We start from the raw sequence: 16,681 nt of genomic DNA, 5'->3' as shown, positions 1-16,681 counted from the left end.
TCATTCACAACAAAGACTTATTCAGCCAAAATGTCAGTAGTGCTGAGATTGAGAAACCATACCCCAGAGCAACTGATCCAAGAAAGAGGAATGTAGAAGCTACAATGTCTTTTATGACCTAGCACCGGGAGTCAAATTGTCCTTTCTGCAATCGCCGATTGGTTATGTAGGTCAGTCCTATTTCTTGTGGGAAGGGACTACTCAGGGGCATAAATGCCAGGAGCAAGAATTATTGGGGGGCCGTCTTGGAGGCCGGCTAAACTGTGTGTGTGAAGAACTACTTCGTGTGTAGAAAGGATGGCATTATTTGGCTTAGATGTTTCAAAGCCATTTTTTAATTTAAAAAAAATTTTAATTAAAAAATAATCAAAATATTATTTATATTCCACAAGCCACTCCTTTTAGTCTTTGCTCTATTTGTGTTCAAATATATATGTGTGTATTTGTGGATGTAATTGACATTTTAGAGGCATTAAATCATCTAAAGCAAAAAACGAGGGAAATACTCGAATAAAATAAAATAAAAATAAAAAATGGGGAAGGAACAGGGAGCATGTTAAAGTAAATGATGAAGTCTATGTGAATACCTGTAAGTTAGTTAAAGGCCAACAATTTAAATGTAAAAACAATATGAAATTATCACAATGAAGCAAATGTCCCCCAACTACACCTCTAGCACCCTCTTTTTAAAAGCAGTATATATTAAGCTAAAAGTGTAAACTGACAAAATAAGGAAGCTAAATGAGAAGCTAGAGTACATTACCCTCAGCTACATAACTTAAGACTTGTATTTAAATGGCAATCAGGTCTAATAGTAGCATTAGCACAACAAAAGCACACCTATCAAAGAATCCCTGGAGCTCTGTCTGCCTGGTTAACAAGGCATCTTGCAATTTGTAAGCCCGGAAGCAAACATTTGTTCATGAAAGGGACCTCAGGACCCTGTGTTCTTAGACTGGATTTTCAGGCACCAAGAGCCTACTATGAAGTATAGAGTTGGAGTAGCCGCACGAGTGGAATCCCTCATTCTTCAGGGGCTAAGAAAATAGTTTAAGATGTTTGGTTAGTTTTTTCTTATATTACTTTGATTGACTCTTGCGCATAAATGCAAACCTTTTCTGCTCTTAAGTTCACGAAGGAAAGATCAGGGACTTTCGGATCTCCAAAAAGATGGTCTTGTTTTGTTTTGTTTTGTTTTTCTCTCTAGTCAGTCTCTACTGAACTGTAGAAAGAAATGCCTTATTTGAGTGGAAGAGGTGAAAGAGGGTCCCCGCAGTGAACAATAGGAACAGACAATGAATGCAAAGCCAAGCTAGAGAAGAGAGGTGCAGCCACAATGCGCATTATCCAATTCAACTGTAGTGTACTTCCTACTTAATGTGATTATTTCATCAGAGAGGATAATAGCAACCAGCTGATTAATTTTGCAACATGTTTTATGAATGCTTTACTCTCCCCCATATGTTGTTATTGCTACTTACTTCACATGAGTATTTGTGATAAATATGGGGACAATCACAGTTTTCAAATCGTGCAGAGGAAGTAGCCTGAAATTCCTTATTTTTTTTATTCAATCATTGTATGGCTATTAAGGAATCAAATCGTATTTATAAATGAAAGAATACATTTAAATACATAGACAAACTGTCCTCGAATAATTCAGTTTAAATGAAACGCAATGACACATACATCTTCACGGCAGGCTTAAATACAAAGTAAATACATTCTTTGCTCCTTTATTACTGTACCACACAAAACCAAAGCCTCAAAGCCAGAGGCCTAGATGTCAGGTTATTTGCATTTTCCTAAATGCCCAACATATAACAGCAAGTAATAAATAGGTGAAATTTCATTCAATAAAGAATGGATGAATGAATGGATGATTGCATCAATTTATATGTTCTTGCCGGTTGCCATTAAAATGTTTTAAATTTATTAACTACAAAATAAATATTTGATTTTCAATAATGACTTTAGGTAACTATTTAAAGAAAAATTTTGATAGTGAGAATGAGTAAAGATATAAATAAAGGTGGAATTTTTATTCTGGAGAATATAATCATCTGTTCATCCTTAGTGTTGCACCGTGTGGTCCAGGGACCTACATGTGGATATAGTCTGTATTGTGAAGAACAAAAATAGGAGTAGATTTCCTTAGGATACTGGTATCCCTATTTTCTAGTTCTCTATTAAAATTCCTTAGCACAAAAAAAATAATAAAAAATAAAAAAGGGAAGAAGGACTAAGGAGTGGGGAGAGAGAACTAAACCTCCAGGATTCTGAAAAATGATTTTTCTTTGATAAATTGTGTTTGATTTCTATGAGCGATTTGGTCTTTACACATTGAAAATTAAGAATATTATACAATTATGTTAGACTAACATGTTTTTCCTAGAATAAGCCTATTATTTGAAAACCATCTAAGTAAAATATATTTTAAATTTATATTGTTATTTTACAGTTTTTGTTAACTTTATGTGGAATAACTGATTTGTGATGACAGTTGTATTCCTCCAGCGCATATAAGGCTATATGTTTATGTCAAATAATTTTCTTTATCCAAATCTATTATTTATCTGTGTGGGGTATTTCTTTTCGTTGGCTAGGACACAAATTCATTACACCTCCACAGTATTTCTACTACCATGACCACAAATGGATGTTAAGTGAAATGTTTGCTTTTAGACAAGTCGCAGTAACTTTGAGTAAGTTGAACATGCTTGAAACTGTATGTTTGTTTAGATTATACTTGTTTTGCATTCTGTCCCAGACAGCTAAGTTTAGACAAGACTCTATAAGGAGAAGTTATAATCATAAATAGGTTCCTAAAACTTGCATTCATATATATATATGAAATATTATTCTGTTACACATTATTGTACAAATTATTGTATTTTCTGACATACTGTACACGGACCTTGGTATTTTTTTTCAAAAAATAGCCTAATTTAATAGCTCTTTATCACTACCAAAGGACCTTTTTTGATGCTATGTAGTAGAGAGAACAGAGAAGCACAAAAAAAATCTCCAAAATAAATCAACGTTTGTACCTTCAGTTTTAACCTAGTATATAAATAGTGAATGCTTGTATTACTTCATTTTACTGCACATGTATTGACCTTTATGTGGCTTTTTTATGTGAAGAATCATATGGTTAAGTCTGAACTTAAGAAATTCCAAAATTTGTTATATAACTAAAAAGAATATCGTATCTTGAGTCCAACAACTTGGGTTTCTTTAGAACTTTGTGAGCTTTAGTTTCCCCTCTGAGATTTTTAATTACTTCATAGAATTAAATATTAAATAAATGATTTGAAATATTATAATGAATTCTATAAATGTAAGTAATGACCTATTAGTTAAAACTCGCTTACCTTAGCTTACAGATTTTCTTAAGTTTAAATGTTTGCCTTGTATTTATATTAGGTTAGCATGTCAACTTTGGAACTAACTATTCAACAGATACATAAGATTCTTTTTTTTTTTTTTTTAAGATTTTATTTATTGGACAGAGATAGAGACAGCCAGCGAGAGAGGGAACACAAGCAGGGGGAGTGGGAGAGGAAGAAGCAGGCTCATAGCAGAGGAGCCTGATGAGGGGCTCGATCCCGGAACGCCAGGATCACGCCCTGAGCTGAAGGCAGACGCTTAACCGCTGTGCCACCCAGGCGCCCCAATACATAAGATTCTTAACTATCACTTTGTGTATAAATTAACTAATTTTGAAATATGCTATTTTCAAAATTTTCAAATGGCAGCATCATTTAATGATTGGACAAGGAGTTAAAAAGAAATTGCTTTCCTTATTGCTTTATGTTCTACTTCATAGAAATGCTATTTTTCCAGTGCTTTCTTGACCTTAAAAATTACTTATATTCTTTTATATAAAAATTATTTACTTAGAATTTTAAAATGCATGCTTTATTTCTAAGAGTAGGGTTTAATCTTGCTAAGCTTTCAAATTTCTCCTAAATAAGTTCTTGCAAATAAAAGAAAAAGGTAGAAAAACCTTTAGGAAAAAGACCTTACCTTGGCACTTATTGCACATATTCATAATTATGAGAATGCAGGTCATAAATAAATAGCCCACTTTCATTTTATAGTTAGGGTTTTAAATTTTTCATCTAGTCTAATGAAAAATAATTAATAGAAAGTGGGAAAACTACTGTAATTTTTGTATTCCTGATGAATAATAGGTATTTGGTGTAGTAGCTCCATAGTAAATTATTAGAAGAACCAAATTGTGAAATAATATCATATAATGGGTCAAAATTATTTATATAGTTACCACTATAAGGATCAAGCATGTGGGTTCTTATTAATATACCATTAGCCTGGTCACACAATGAAAGAGAACGAAAGGGCAATTTTGAATGACATTTCTATCAACTTGGGAACTGTCAACCTCTATTATGTCCTTGGGGCTTTGCACTTTTTGGCTTTCAGACATCTGTGCTGCCTTGAATGGAGGAGAATATTAAGAGTTCCAGTGGGTCTCTTGCTCTAATAAATGCTTTGGGTAATCATTTTTCAGTACGTGCATGTAATAGTTCTTAGTGCTTAAAGCTAAGCTTTATGACATTTCATATGCTTCGTATCCCGTCAGCACCTACATCCGCATCATCTTCGTCAACACCACCATTCCCCCCACACGTACACACTCATGCTCTATTTCCTCTGTGCTCATAAATCTCTTCTCTTGCAACTCTGGGAATATATTCCTTCCTCTCTTTTTTTCTGCACAGTCAAGTGAAACAACCACCTTAATTTTTCCAAGTCTCCCCTCAAAACTTCTCAAGAGTTGCGCGTACTGTCCAAGGAAGTTTTCAGGCTGTCATGACAAAAGCCAGTAGTTTCAAACAGAAAGTAGTAAGCAGGTACATCAGATAGAGGGAAAAGGTCTAGAATATTTACGGCTGCATAGTCAGTAAAGCTCCTATCTGACAGGATATTTAGGCTGAATTAACAAGAAGAAAATCTGGATCCTAATCTTTGGTGGCCTACTGAATGTTGGTAGCATTTAGTTCATTATGCATATGCATGTTTTCATTTATTATTATTAGCAAATGTTATGCTTTGATAAAATTTTAAAGATTGAGATAACATTATGGTTTGTTTTTTTTTAAGATTTGTTTATTTGAGAGAGAGTGAGAGCTCACCGGAGAGCATGAGCCAGGGCGAGGGACAGAAAGAGAGGAGGGGGAAGAAGAGACACAGATCCTGAGTGGAACCGGACATGGGGCTTGATCCCACGACCCATGAGATCATGACCAGAACTGAGAGAATCAAGAGTAGAATGCTTAACCAACTGAGCCACCCAGCCCCCCCAACTTTATTTATTTTTTAATGCTACCTCCTTACGTTGAGGAAGCTTTTTTTTTTTAAGGTTTTGAAGCTTAATAATTTTTTTTTCATTTCTCCCTTTATGTTGTATATGGTAGTGGCTCTCAAATGTTAGTGTACATCAGAATCATCTGGGAATGCTTGTTAAAACAAGTTGCTAGAACCCATCTCCGAAGTTTCTACAATAGAGAATTTGCTTTTCTAATAAGTTCCCAAGGGGTGCTGACGGTACTGATCCAAGGATCCCATTTGTGAACTACCCACCCATACTGTGCCATGGGGGGAAAAGGGCACAATACTTCTGGCTTTCTGTCAACCATAACATCACATATAAAGATTATGGCTCACCAGCTCAACCAAATGTTCCAGACTGAAAGATCCAGGAATAATTTTGCCCTGCAGTTTTTAAAATGCTAAAGTAAACTTTTCTTAATTATATAGTGAACCAGTCATGGAATTAGTTTACCTTCCTTCTAAGACTATATGAATCCATATAAATTTGGTATGTTGATTATCAAGTTACTGCACATCAAATGTGATCCCAGGTTGCCATTTGAATTCTCTTAGATTTTCAGATAGCTATTCTTTTTTTTTTTTTCTGAAACAGAAAACAGATTTTTTTTAAAAAAAGTGTTAAAGATTAATTTCTTCTAGTTTGTTCATAAGTTTCCTGAGTGCAGCCAACCATGAAATTTAATAACAATAAACCACTTTAAAAGTATAAACTTTAAATAGATGTCATATTATGCCATTTTACCATTTTTATAAAGTGATTGATTTCAATGATTTTTCATAGATACATGTATAAGATTTTGTACACATTCATATATTTCCATGCCATCAAAGCACACCATTTGATTCTAAATTTTTCCACTTTCAGCAGGTTATCCCGCTAATACTGGTAGATATTTTATGTTCTTAACTCATGAAGACAGAACAATAGCTAAGTGGAAGCTAAATTTTTATTCTACAATAATACTTTGTAAAATTGTAGATACTATAAACAATAAGGTTTAACATATGACCTATTTTAATTTTAGAACACAAAAAAGAAATAAATTTCTCAGTTTGTGATGAAAAAGTGATGCAATGCTAATATTATCTGATTCTAATAAATGATGTGTTAGAAATTTTAATGATATTGTATACATAAATTTTATGTATGAAATTACACAAGGGCTAATATAGAAAGGTTTAAAATAGAATGTAAACTACATAAACTTGACCTATTCAAGTATTGAACAATTGGAACTCACCATATAGGCTGAATTAACCACATAAAGATCCTCGTACCACAGTGTATTGATTGTGGTATACGTTGTAAGGAAAATCTGGGAAACAAACCTAGATTTAAAAACGTAATGCTAAGTGTTTAGAATAGTGTCGCATACAAATAAATAGTACTTATTGGTATAATGTCAATGATGTTTATTTTCATGTTTAGATAAAGTCCAAACTGTTTGTGTGAAACCTAGGAGAAAAGATTATTTTCTAAGTAAGTTAGAAAGTTTCCTTCTTTTTTTGTATTTAATTTAGAGAGGAGTTCTGATCAGAGATACACACCATTTAATTCCTCCATCATGGATGTTCCAGGTACTTTGTCTAAGCACCAGGGAACAAAGGTGCTTAGGACTCAACCCCTGTTCTTCAGAGGTTGAAAAAAAGCCTACCTACATCATAATTTTATATTAATTATGTCATTGTCTCTCAATGAAACTGAATAGCACAAGGAATAGCTTAAGACTATTTCTTACAGATGACACCAGTTTTATACATTCTGGATAGTTGAGTGCATGTGTACTTTCTTTTATACTAAAGGTTTTTCATAATATGTAGTTAAAAGTGACATTGTTGACAGCTAACCAAACACCATAATGTACAGGTTGAATGTTAAGATCACTGATTGGTAGAGTAATTTTATGGGTAATGACAGGCTATATACCTGTGTTTTTCTAGGCATTTTTGATCAGCCTTGCCTTATCACAGCTCATGTTCTAATGATCATTGCAGGATGAAGTGGCACAGCCACTGAACCTATCAGCTAAACCCAAGACCTCTGATGGCAAATCACCCACATCACCCACCTCTCCCCATATGCCAGCTCTGAGAATAAACAGTGGGGCAGGCCCCCTCAAAGCCTCTGTCCCAGCAGCATTAGCTAGTCCTTCAGCCAGAGTTAGCACAATAGGTAAGTTCTGTTTCTTTTGTTCTTGCTGATTTTCTGTTTATGGCAATTGAATGAAATCATCTTTTAATGGCGAATCACGCATACCCTGTGCATGGTTTTAGTTCTGTAGGAGAGTTTTCAATTTGATGAACCTCATAGGTGTGTTTTAAACATGCAAATGAAATTTATAACTGAAATCCAAGTTACAGTGTCCCCCTGAAAAGCTCATTGAACTGGTTATGTGTGTTGATGTAACAGATGTTCTTAAGTTTATAAAAAAGAGGCCTAAATGACTTAATCGCAGAGAGCAATGTTTCCAGAATGTTATTGTTAGGTGACTTGCCTTTCCCATTACTGAAATATATTTCCATTTTTTGTGATGTGTACAAATTATACGTAATGATAAAATACATTCTACCTAGATCTGCAGTCACCCATCAGGATATGGAGTTTGTTCAGTTCCATACTGCTTGAGATTTCCTTGAATACACCAAAGTATTATAAAAATTACTTGGCTTCATTTCTCCACAATTGTCATTTTGGTAAAGTAAACATTAGAAAATGCTTCCATAAGCTAACTTTTAAAAAATTCCAATAATTTTTGCCTCAGTAACACATAAATTAGACTGGAAACACTTACTTCAACCTACATTTATTGATATGTTTATCATTTGCATAGGGTTATAAGGAGGCTAGCACAGACAAGCCTTCAAGGAGCTCAGGGTTTAGTAGGGGAAAAGTCATCCCTTTTATAGTACTAGTCAGCCATAGTAAGTGCTATTTCAGAGCATAGGTACAACCTTGTAATCAAAAAGAAGAGTGTTGGATTCTATTTGGGAATGATCAAGGAAGGCTAAGTTGGGGATAGCCTAATTCAAGTGAAGTCTTGAGGAAGAGAGACATTCCTAAGCATTTTAGTCTTTAAGAAAAAACCCAGAGTAAAATAGCATATTTTTGGGAAATGCACTGATTTGGCTGGAATATAGAATGAGTGTGTAGTGAAAAGTGATCAGGGCTAAAACTGAAAGGAGCAGATGGAATCTGACTGAATGCTATCCTAAGAAATTTTGACTTTTTCTCCAGACAGCAATCTGATCAGAACTTTAAGAAAGAGGAGTATTGGCAGCAGGAAGAGATAGGAATCAGGGAAACCATTGTTTTAGTGTAGGACAAGAGTTATGTGAAATAGAAATAAGCAATGATAAAACAAAGGAAGGAATAGATTGAAGAGATATTAGTAAAAAAGACTTGATACAACCTATCCTGAATAGAGAGTACCTGGTGAAGTTTAGGTTGGAGACAGAGGAGTCTAGGATTTTGAATTCATAAAATAAGAAGGATGATACCTCCCTTAACTTAACATAAAATAAGAAGGATGATACCTCCTGAAAGAGAAGACCAGAGTGGAAGCAGGTTTGCAAGACATAAATTTAAAGACGTAGTAAGCATTGAAACACAAGGAGCCATTTAGGTATAGGTATTCAGGAGGAAACTATAAATGTAAGCCTAATATGTTAAAGGGTGCTAACATTTTAGATGTAGAATTTTATGATATAAGGGGATTAAGAGTACAGTTATCATGATGAGCACAGAGTAATGTATACAATTATTAAATCACTATATTGAAACTAAGTATAGAATTATTAAATCGCCATATTGAAACAAATATGACACTGTATGTTAGCTATACTAGAATTAAAAGAAATAAAGAAAATGAAAAGATATATGCACCTGTAACAAAAAAAAAGGAAGTTCACCAAAAAAGAGTGTATAGTAAGAAGTGGGATAAAGAATCACAAGTATTACCTACTGTACTAGTTATCTATTACTGCATAGCAAATTAACCTAAAACTCAGGAGCTTAAAATAACCAACATTCATTATCTCACAGTTTCTAAGGGTCAGAATTTGGAAGCAGCTTAGCTGGGTAGTTCTGGCTTAAGGCCTTATGGCTGCAATCAATGTGTTAGGCAGGGTTATAGTCCTCTATGGACTTTACTAGGGATAGATCTCCTTGCTCAAGATGTCTCACTCACATGGTTGTTGGCTAAAGGGTCAGGTGCTCCAAGAGGGAGAGCAAAGAGAAAAGCCACAGTGCATTTTATGACCTAGTCTCAAGAGTCACACAGAGTCCAGTCTGCTCTGTTCTCTTCATTGTAAGAGAATCACAAGGGTAGCCCAGCCCAAGGGAAGAAGAATATCAAAGCATCATTGGGCACATTTTAAAACCAGCACATTTTTTTAGGGGGGAAACTGATAAAGAGCAAGTGACTATTTAGAATAAGAATGAAGATAGGGCAGTGTCATGCTAGCCTAGGAAAAATGAAAGTTTCAAAAAAGAAGGGGTTATTTGATGGTGTCCCACTTGGCAGAATAGTTAAAAAACAATGAAAAGAAAAAGGCTTATGATTTAGCTGCAGCTCATAGAGAGGTAAACTCTGACAGAGAAGTTTTAGGAGAATGCCTTAACAGAATTTCTATCACAATGATTTGAAGACTATGAGGAGAGAAAATGCAGTTGATCTATAGACCAGTCTTTTTGTAAGCTTGGTGTGGAGAAATGATTATTTTAAAAGGACTTTGTAGAGACAGGTTTTAAAATAGGGCAATCATTCATATATATATATATATATTATATATATATATATGTGTGTGTGTGTATATATATATATGTATATATATACACACACACACACACATATATAGTCATATATATATAAAGTCAAGGGGAAGAAGAGTCAGAGACAGATAAGGATATGAAAGAGAGCACAGACGATGATGGAACAAGACACAAAAGATCATGAGAAAGGATTAACGTTGGAAAGGAGCAAAGCCCCTCTTTTTTCTGAGACTGAACAAAACGAAGGGGAAAAAAAGGGTAAAGTTACAGAGAAATTGTGGGATGGACAAAAAAAAAAACCCAAAAAACAAAAAACTGAAGGAATGTATTTCACGTGCTTCAGTCTCCACAGAGCAGAATTCCAGATTATTTGCCAAGAGGAAGCCTGTCTGGGGCAGTGGGACAGCAGTGAGAGCAGACACTGTGAACACTTAAGTTTTGAGAAGTTTGGAAAGGTTGGGGTACACGTCCGCTTTTTATCATTATGCACCACTCTGTGATGGCCTAACTCAGTTACTCCACTCCACGTCCTAAATGGACTCCAAGATAAGACTTCCTTTCATGTCCTAAGTATGTAAAAGAAAAAATATTTTATTTGGCAGGAATGATTCACTGCCATAATAGACATGAGGGCTCATAAATATCACAGTGCTGGTCTGTGAGCTACATTTGTAATGTCACCAGAACTAGAGTTTTTAACAAAATAACTGATAGATCTGCATTTTTATCATATGAGGATTTTTTACTTCAGCATTCCAGGGATTAAGTATGACAAAATATTTTAGAAAGGCAAGAATGTATTTAATGACATTTATCATCTGACTTTCTCCACTACTAAAACTTCCTTTAGTTTTTTTTTTTTTCCCTGAAAAATCCCTTCACCACATACACATCCACACATCCCTTATAGTTTCCAAGGATTTGAGGCCACTACAATTTACTTTTCTCTTTTCAGCAAGTGCAGATGTTGAAAGCTGAAACTGTAATGAGTAATAACGTAGTTGGATAAAAGCTGTGTGCATTAATGGTGTTGTAAAGGTCACCCCTGAAAGAAGAATTAATGTGTTATGCCATTAATAAACCAAGGAAAACTGTGAACTAAAAGATAACTTAAGTTATCGTTAATGACATGGGCTCTTTGCTATATATCTATTAGCTACAAATATAGAAAGTGAGTTTTTGAGGTGGGTGACCAATATTACAGTGTATTCTGTAAGAATGCTTTTGATACGGTATGCAAAGGATAGGTTGCTCCAAAAGAAAGGGAATCCTTAAAAGGTATGAATAGTTCAGAAGAATGATGATAAGTTTAGAATCTTCTGACCAAATGCTATCTTTCTTTTATTGGCCTTTTTCACCTATGTTGCACATATGTATAATACTTTTGACATTTTTTGAAGCATTTTTAATCTAGTTCTCACTGAAGCTAATTTTAGAATTATAGACCCTAAAATAGAGCAGATATTCCTATCATCCAGTCAAAACTTGTTATTTTACAGATAAGGAACCAGGGCCTAAGGAGGCTAAGTGCTTACCCAGGGATTCTAAGTAAGTTTCTGTCACCGGGTAGACAGTTCTGTGACTCTATGTTTATTTCCTCTATTTTAATTTCAAGAAAACGACTGTACAAGAAAACCTTAGTAACTTGCCCAGACTCACAGCCAGTGGAGGTTGAGACCATAGGGATTCATGATCTCTGGTTGGCATGCTCCCTTTTCAGTTGTTGCCTGTTGGTAGGCTTTCTGTGTTTGGTGCTATTCTCAGTCATTTATCTAGCCTTTCACTCATTCATTGAATAAATGGGTATTAAATGTCTTCTCTATGCCATACATTTTGCAGAATGGTGAGCAGATGGAAGTTTGGAGGATGAGCAGATGACAGTCTTGGATAGAGGCTTTAGATAGCCTCCAGTCTTTTTCTATTAAGTCTTTGGAAGATACTAGAATGTATTATGCTTACCCTTTATTCTTTGGAGGCATTAACAAATGAAAAGTAAAACTTTACTGAGCAAATGTAGTAAACCTACACTGATTCAATAGAATGAGGGAAAATATTTTCCAGTTCATTAATTTGGTACTTTATTTCTACAACTTGCTAATTTAAAATATAATGGCATGAAGGAGGATATTACCTTGACGTTTCATTAGTTTACAATTTTAATCAGAAAAACTTCTATGAGGGTAGGTTTTTGAACAAAAATACTGTAATAGTTTAATAGAAAGCCAGTGGATTGTCAGGAAGTTGAGAGTATTATTCATCATCTGGCAATTAACATTTGCATATCACTTTACAATTTACAAATTGCTTTCACATTTATAATCTAATTAATTCTTGTGAGTTTTCACAGATGAAGAAATGGCTACATATCAGGGTGCCCAAAATTTGGTGATGATAGGTGACCTCAACAATAGAAAAAAATCAGTATTTGTTGAAAATAACTTGAAACACATGTGCCCTTACTTTTACTTCTAGCTGAAAAGTCCTATGTAAAATAAATATGTAGTAAATAATAATTTGTATTGCCTTCATAGCATCTGTTAAATCCATGAGTTCAATAAATTTGTGTCATTAAACTATAGGCTTCCATCAATGTGATGACATAGATAATCAACTTGGAATTATAAAGGTAGATACTTTCAACTTAGAAATATGCATTTATTCCTTCAGTGGACCCTGCCATGGGCGAAAGGAATAAGAGATTGAAAATTTTTAAATGCCCTCAAGTAGTTCAAAGACTGGTATGAAAGACCAACTTAAACAAATGGAAGACCATGTGACAGTAAAAGCACATATAAGATTTTGAAGGAGCACAGAGATGAGAAGTTCTAATGTTGCCAAGGAGCATGCCTGGGGTATATCAGGGAAGTCATTATAGAAGGGGTGACATTTGAATAAAGTCCCAAACACACTAGCAAGAAAGAGTATTTCAATAAAAAAGAAGAGCTTGGGAGAGAGGGGTGGGGGTGGGAGGGGACAGGCCAGTGCTTGGAATAGGACATAGTCCTATGCAGCTTAAGCACAGAACTCTGGAGAGACCAGCGGGAAGTGACGCGGGAAAAATAAGCAGAATCAATAGCGTGAAGAGACTTTCAGGCCATTGTAAAGTGTTTGGAATTTATCCCAGAATGACATTTTTGGGGGAACATTACAGGGTTTCTTGTTCCAATATATCTGGGAAAAGCTGCATACTTTTGTTATCTCTTGAAGATTCACAATGCACACTAACATTATCAAGATCTTGGGAATTTATGCAATGAAGAAACCTTTTTCACTTTAATTTAGTATTTCCCACACTTATTTGAACATGGAATTATTTTTTCACAGAATATTACATCTCATCATCTTATGATCCTATGATCTTAAACACTAAGGTATGGAGAGATGGGTTTTTAATCAGGTAAAATGACATGATCCAAATTCCTTCTGGGGGGATATTTTGGAATGCTTTACCTGGAAGTAGATAAAGGAGATAGATTCAAGGAGTGTAAGTCTAACATTAGGGAACCCAGTTAAGAGGTTAGGACATTGGCCCAGGTGAGATATGAGGGGCCTTTAGTGAAAGTGGGGACCGTGAGAATGAAGAAGACACACATTTGAAAGCTGAGGAGGAAGCATAACTGTCACAGCTTGGGTGCTTATTACATATATGGGGTAAAGATCTCTTAGGTGACCCCCAGGTAACTGAATGGGCCACTGGAAAGGGATATGGAATGTAGAAAGACATTGGCAAGATGTCTAATTTTAAGACAGTGGGAAAACGACAAATACTATGCTAGACGTGTTGCATTTCAGATATTCATGAGACATTCAAGTAGAGAAGCTTGGTAGACAGATATGTGTATCTAAAAATCAGGAAGGATTTGATGAAGACAGCAGATATTTTATAGTACTTCGGATCACCCCTTGACTCTTGGAGCACGCTTAGACCACTTGTGGTATTTGGTGTCTAAGGCTGCTGCAACAAATTACCATAAACTGAGTCGCTTAAACTAGGCATTGATTGTCTCACTATTTGGAGGCTAGAAATCCAAAGTAAAGGTGTCAGTGGGGTTAGTTCTTTCTGTAGGCCCTGAGGAAGAATCTGTCCCATGCCTCACCTCACTCCTTATGGCTACTGGTAATCCCTGGTGTTCCCAGTTTATGATGATACATAATTCCAGTTTCTGCCTCCATATTCACATGGCCTTCTCCCCCATGTCTCTGTGTCAGATCTCTCTCTCCTTTCTAAGAACACCAGTCATTGAATTTAAGGCCCACCTGAAATCCAGGGTGATCTCATTTCAAGATCCTTAAGTTAATTACATCTGCAAAGACTCTGTTTCCAAATAAGGTCACATGTACAGATACCAGGGTTAGGCCATGGACATATCTTTTTGAAAGACACAATTCAACCATTACAAGTGGTTTCCTGTTTTTCCTTCTACCTTTTAACAGTTTCTTGCCTTGTGGAACAACTAGTACTCTTTCTGTTTCGATTTTACCCTAAGATTGCTCATGAGTTTCCTAAGCTGACCATGGAATTTAACAACAATAAACCAGCTTAAAAATACAAACTTTAAATAGATGTCCTATTATACCATTTACCATTTTTGTAATAGAACAAATGTAAGGTCGATGGAAGAATTAAATGAAATAACACGTTATTTCCAGGTTATCCCTTTTTTTCTGCCCCTGAAAATATATAAAAGGGGCCTTTTTAATTTTGAGAATTTTGTGGTAGTGATTAAAAAGAAACACCAAGGCAAAAAAATCAAACTGTGATGAATTTAACAAAGTTACAGAATCTTGCAGATTTCTTACACTAATGATCCCTAACCTACATTTTCCAAATCTCAGTTGAGGTGCTAACTGGAAGCCATATTGACCATTGCCTTCCCACTTCCCTCGTTAGGTTGAAGCTCACCAAACCTCTCCTAAGCAAATACCCACCTTCAAACCCTATCTTTTGATGAAGTTGGTGCCTAAATATATAATGCGGACTGAATAAAATCTATCAACTGATCATTTGTGGGGTTGTATGGTGTGACTCCCTTTCCTTGAACCTCTATACCAACAAGAAATGATATCCCTTCACAGCTTTTATCATTATGGTCAAAGCCATACAATAAGACTGCTGAGGGTGAGCATACAGAGATAATGAAAGCAAAAAGAAAAGAAAAGAATTAACATTTTCTGCTGCCTCCTCAGGTACCAAGTGCTATCTACTCCTTCACAAGATGTGTTATTTTGTTTAATTCTTCCATCAACCTGACATTTATTTTGCAGTTGGTGGGAATGGAAACTCAATGAAATTAAGTGTTATAATTTTGCAAATATCACACTTCCCAAGAAATAGAAACCCAGACCCATCAGCATCCAATGCCTAAATCCTATCTATTTCACTATACCATTTTGTAAATAAACTGACAGTGAATAATTTTCGTGGACCATTTATTATGCAAGACTGTATTAACTCATTTATGTTATCTAGTGAATATTATCTCCATTTAACCAATAAGATAATTGAGATTTAAATGGGTAAGACAAACATGTACAATTTATAGAGCTTGTAAGTGGCAAAGTTATTATTTTAATTCAGGCTTTTCCAACTTTAAAATGCCAATTTTTTCTGAAGATTGTAACTGTGGACCAAATCTAAGGAGGAGATGAAGAACAGATCCCAGGCAAGGATATGAAGATGGAGGAAGAGAGGAAAGGGGATCCCATTTATGATGAGAAACAAAGAAGAAAGGAATTTCTATAATGAGGGGATTGTCAGTGAGGTCATTCTGCAAGCCATGACAAGTGTCCCTTGGATTTGGCAATTTAAAAGAGCAAGGGCAGCAGAAACAAGATTGTAGCAGAAATGGAAGAGTGAGGAAGGAATGGGAGAGTGTGATAAGAATCTTAGAAGGCAAAGAGAGACATTTGGAAAGAGAGTGCAACACAAAGTTGAAAGAGAAAATTTATTTGCTCGTCTCAGGTGGAGAAACTTAAGTACTTACAAACTGAAGTGGTAGAGATGGTGGAGAAGATCTGGATGACATAAATGTGAAAGCGAATGACCAATGGAGAGGTATAGAAATCTAGAGCACGAGTTGGGGGGATTTGCCTTGAATGAAAGTAGGAGGAGGAAATGGGCAGAAATGGAGACAGATTTGAAGCTAGCATGGAGTAGGGGTCAGGGTGGGGGTGGGGCAGAAAGGTGAAAGTTCAGCCTTATTGACCAATAAGGAGTTTCCAGAATCAGAGTTTAAGCCATTTGGCAAGTATAAATACCAGCAAGACTGGTATTTAGTGACTGTGATGAGAACAAAATGGAAAGAACCAGCAAACAATCCTGTTATGATTCAACTCTATAACATATAAATGGCCTTAAAATTTAACACAGCAGATACAAATGTTAGATTTCATAAAGCATTTTAACTAAAATTCAAGAGTCTCTAAAAGCAAGAAGGTTTATTTTAAAGTGGACGCCTATTTCCACCTGCCTAAGAACACACACCTCAAACTGGAAATAGACATTACAGAACATATGTCTGTCAGTTATTCACCCCCATATAATTTGCATCC

At 35.3% G+C, this 16,681-nt stretch overlaps 1 protein-coding gene across 18 annotated transcripts in view; it reads left to right on the top strand.

Moving 5' to 3' along the window:
* Positions 1-16,681, top strand: part of SOX5 (SRY-box transcription factor 5) — a 960,947-nt gene that overhangs the window by 914,953 nt on the left and 29,313 nt on the right. For all 18 annotated transcript variants that reach the window (XM_034644599.1, XM_034644605.1, XM_034644606.1 and 15 more), the window contains one exon: positions 7,354-7,531. In XM_034644599.1, coding sequence (XP_034500490.1) covers positions 7,354-7,531 — 178 coding nt within the window. The remainder of the gene's footprint in view (positions 1-7,353; positions 7,532-16,681) is intronic.

This window comes from Ailuropoda melanoleuca, chromosome 16, assembly GCF_002007445.2.
Source record: "Ailuropoda melanoleuca isolate Jingjing chromosome 16, ASM200744v2, whole genome shotgun sequence".
NCBI lineage: Eukaryota > Metazoa > Chordata > Mammalia > Carnivora > Ursidae > Ailuropoda > Ailuropoda melanoleuca.
Note: the sequence above shows the minus strand (reverse complement) of the source record. Positions and strands in the feature narration are given on the sequence as shown.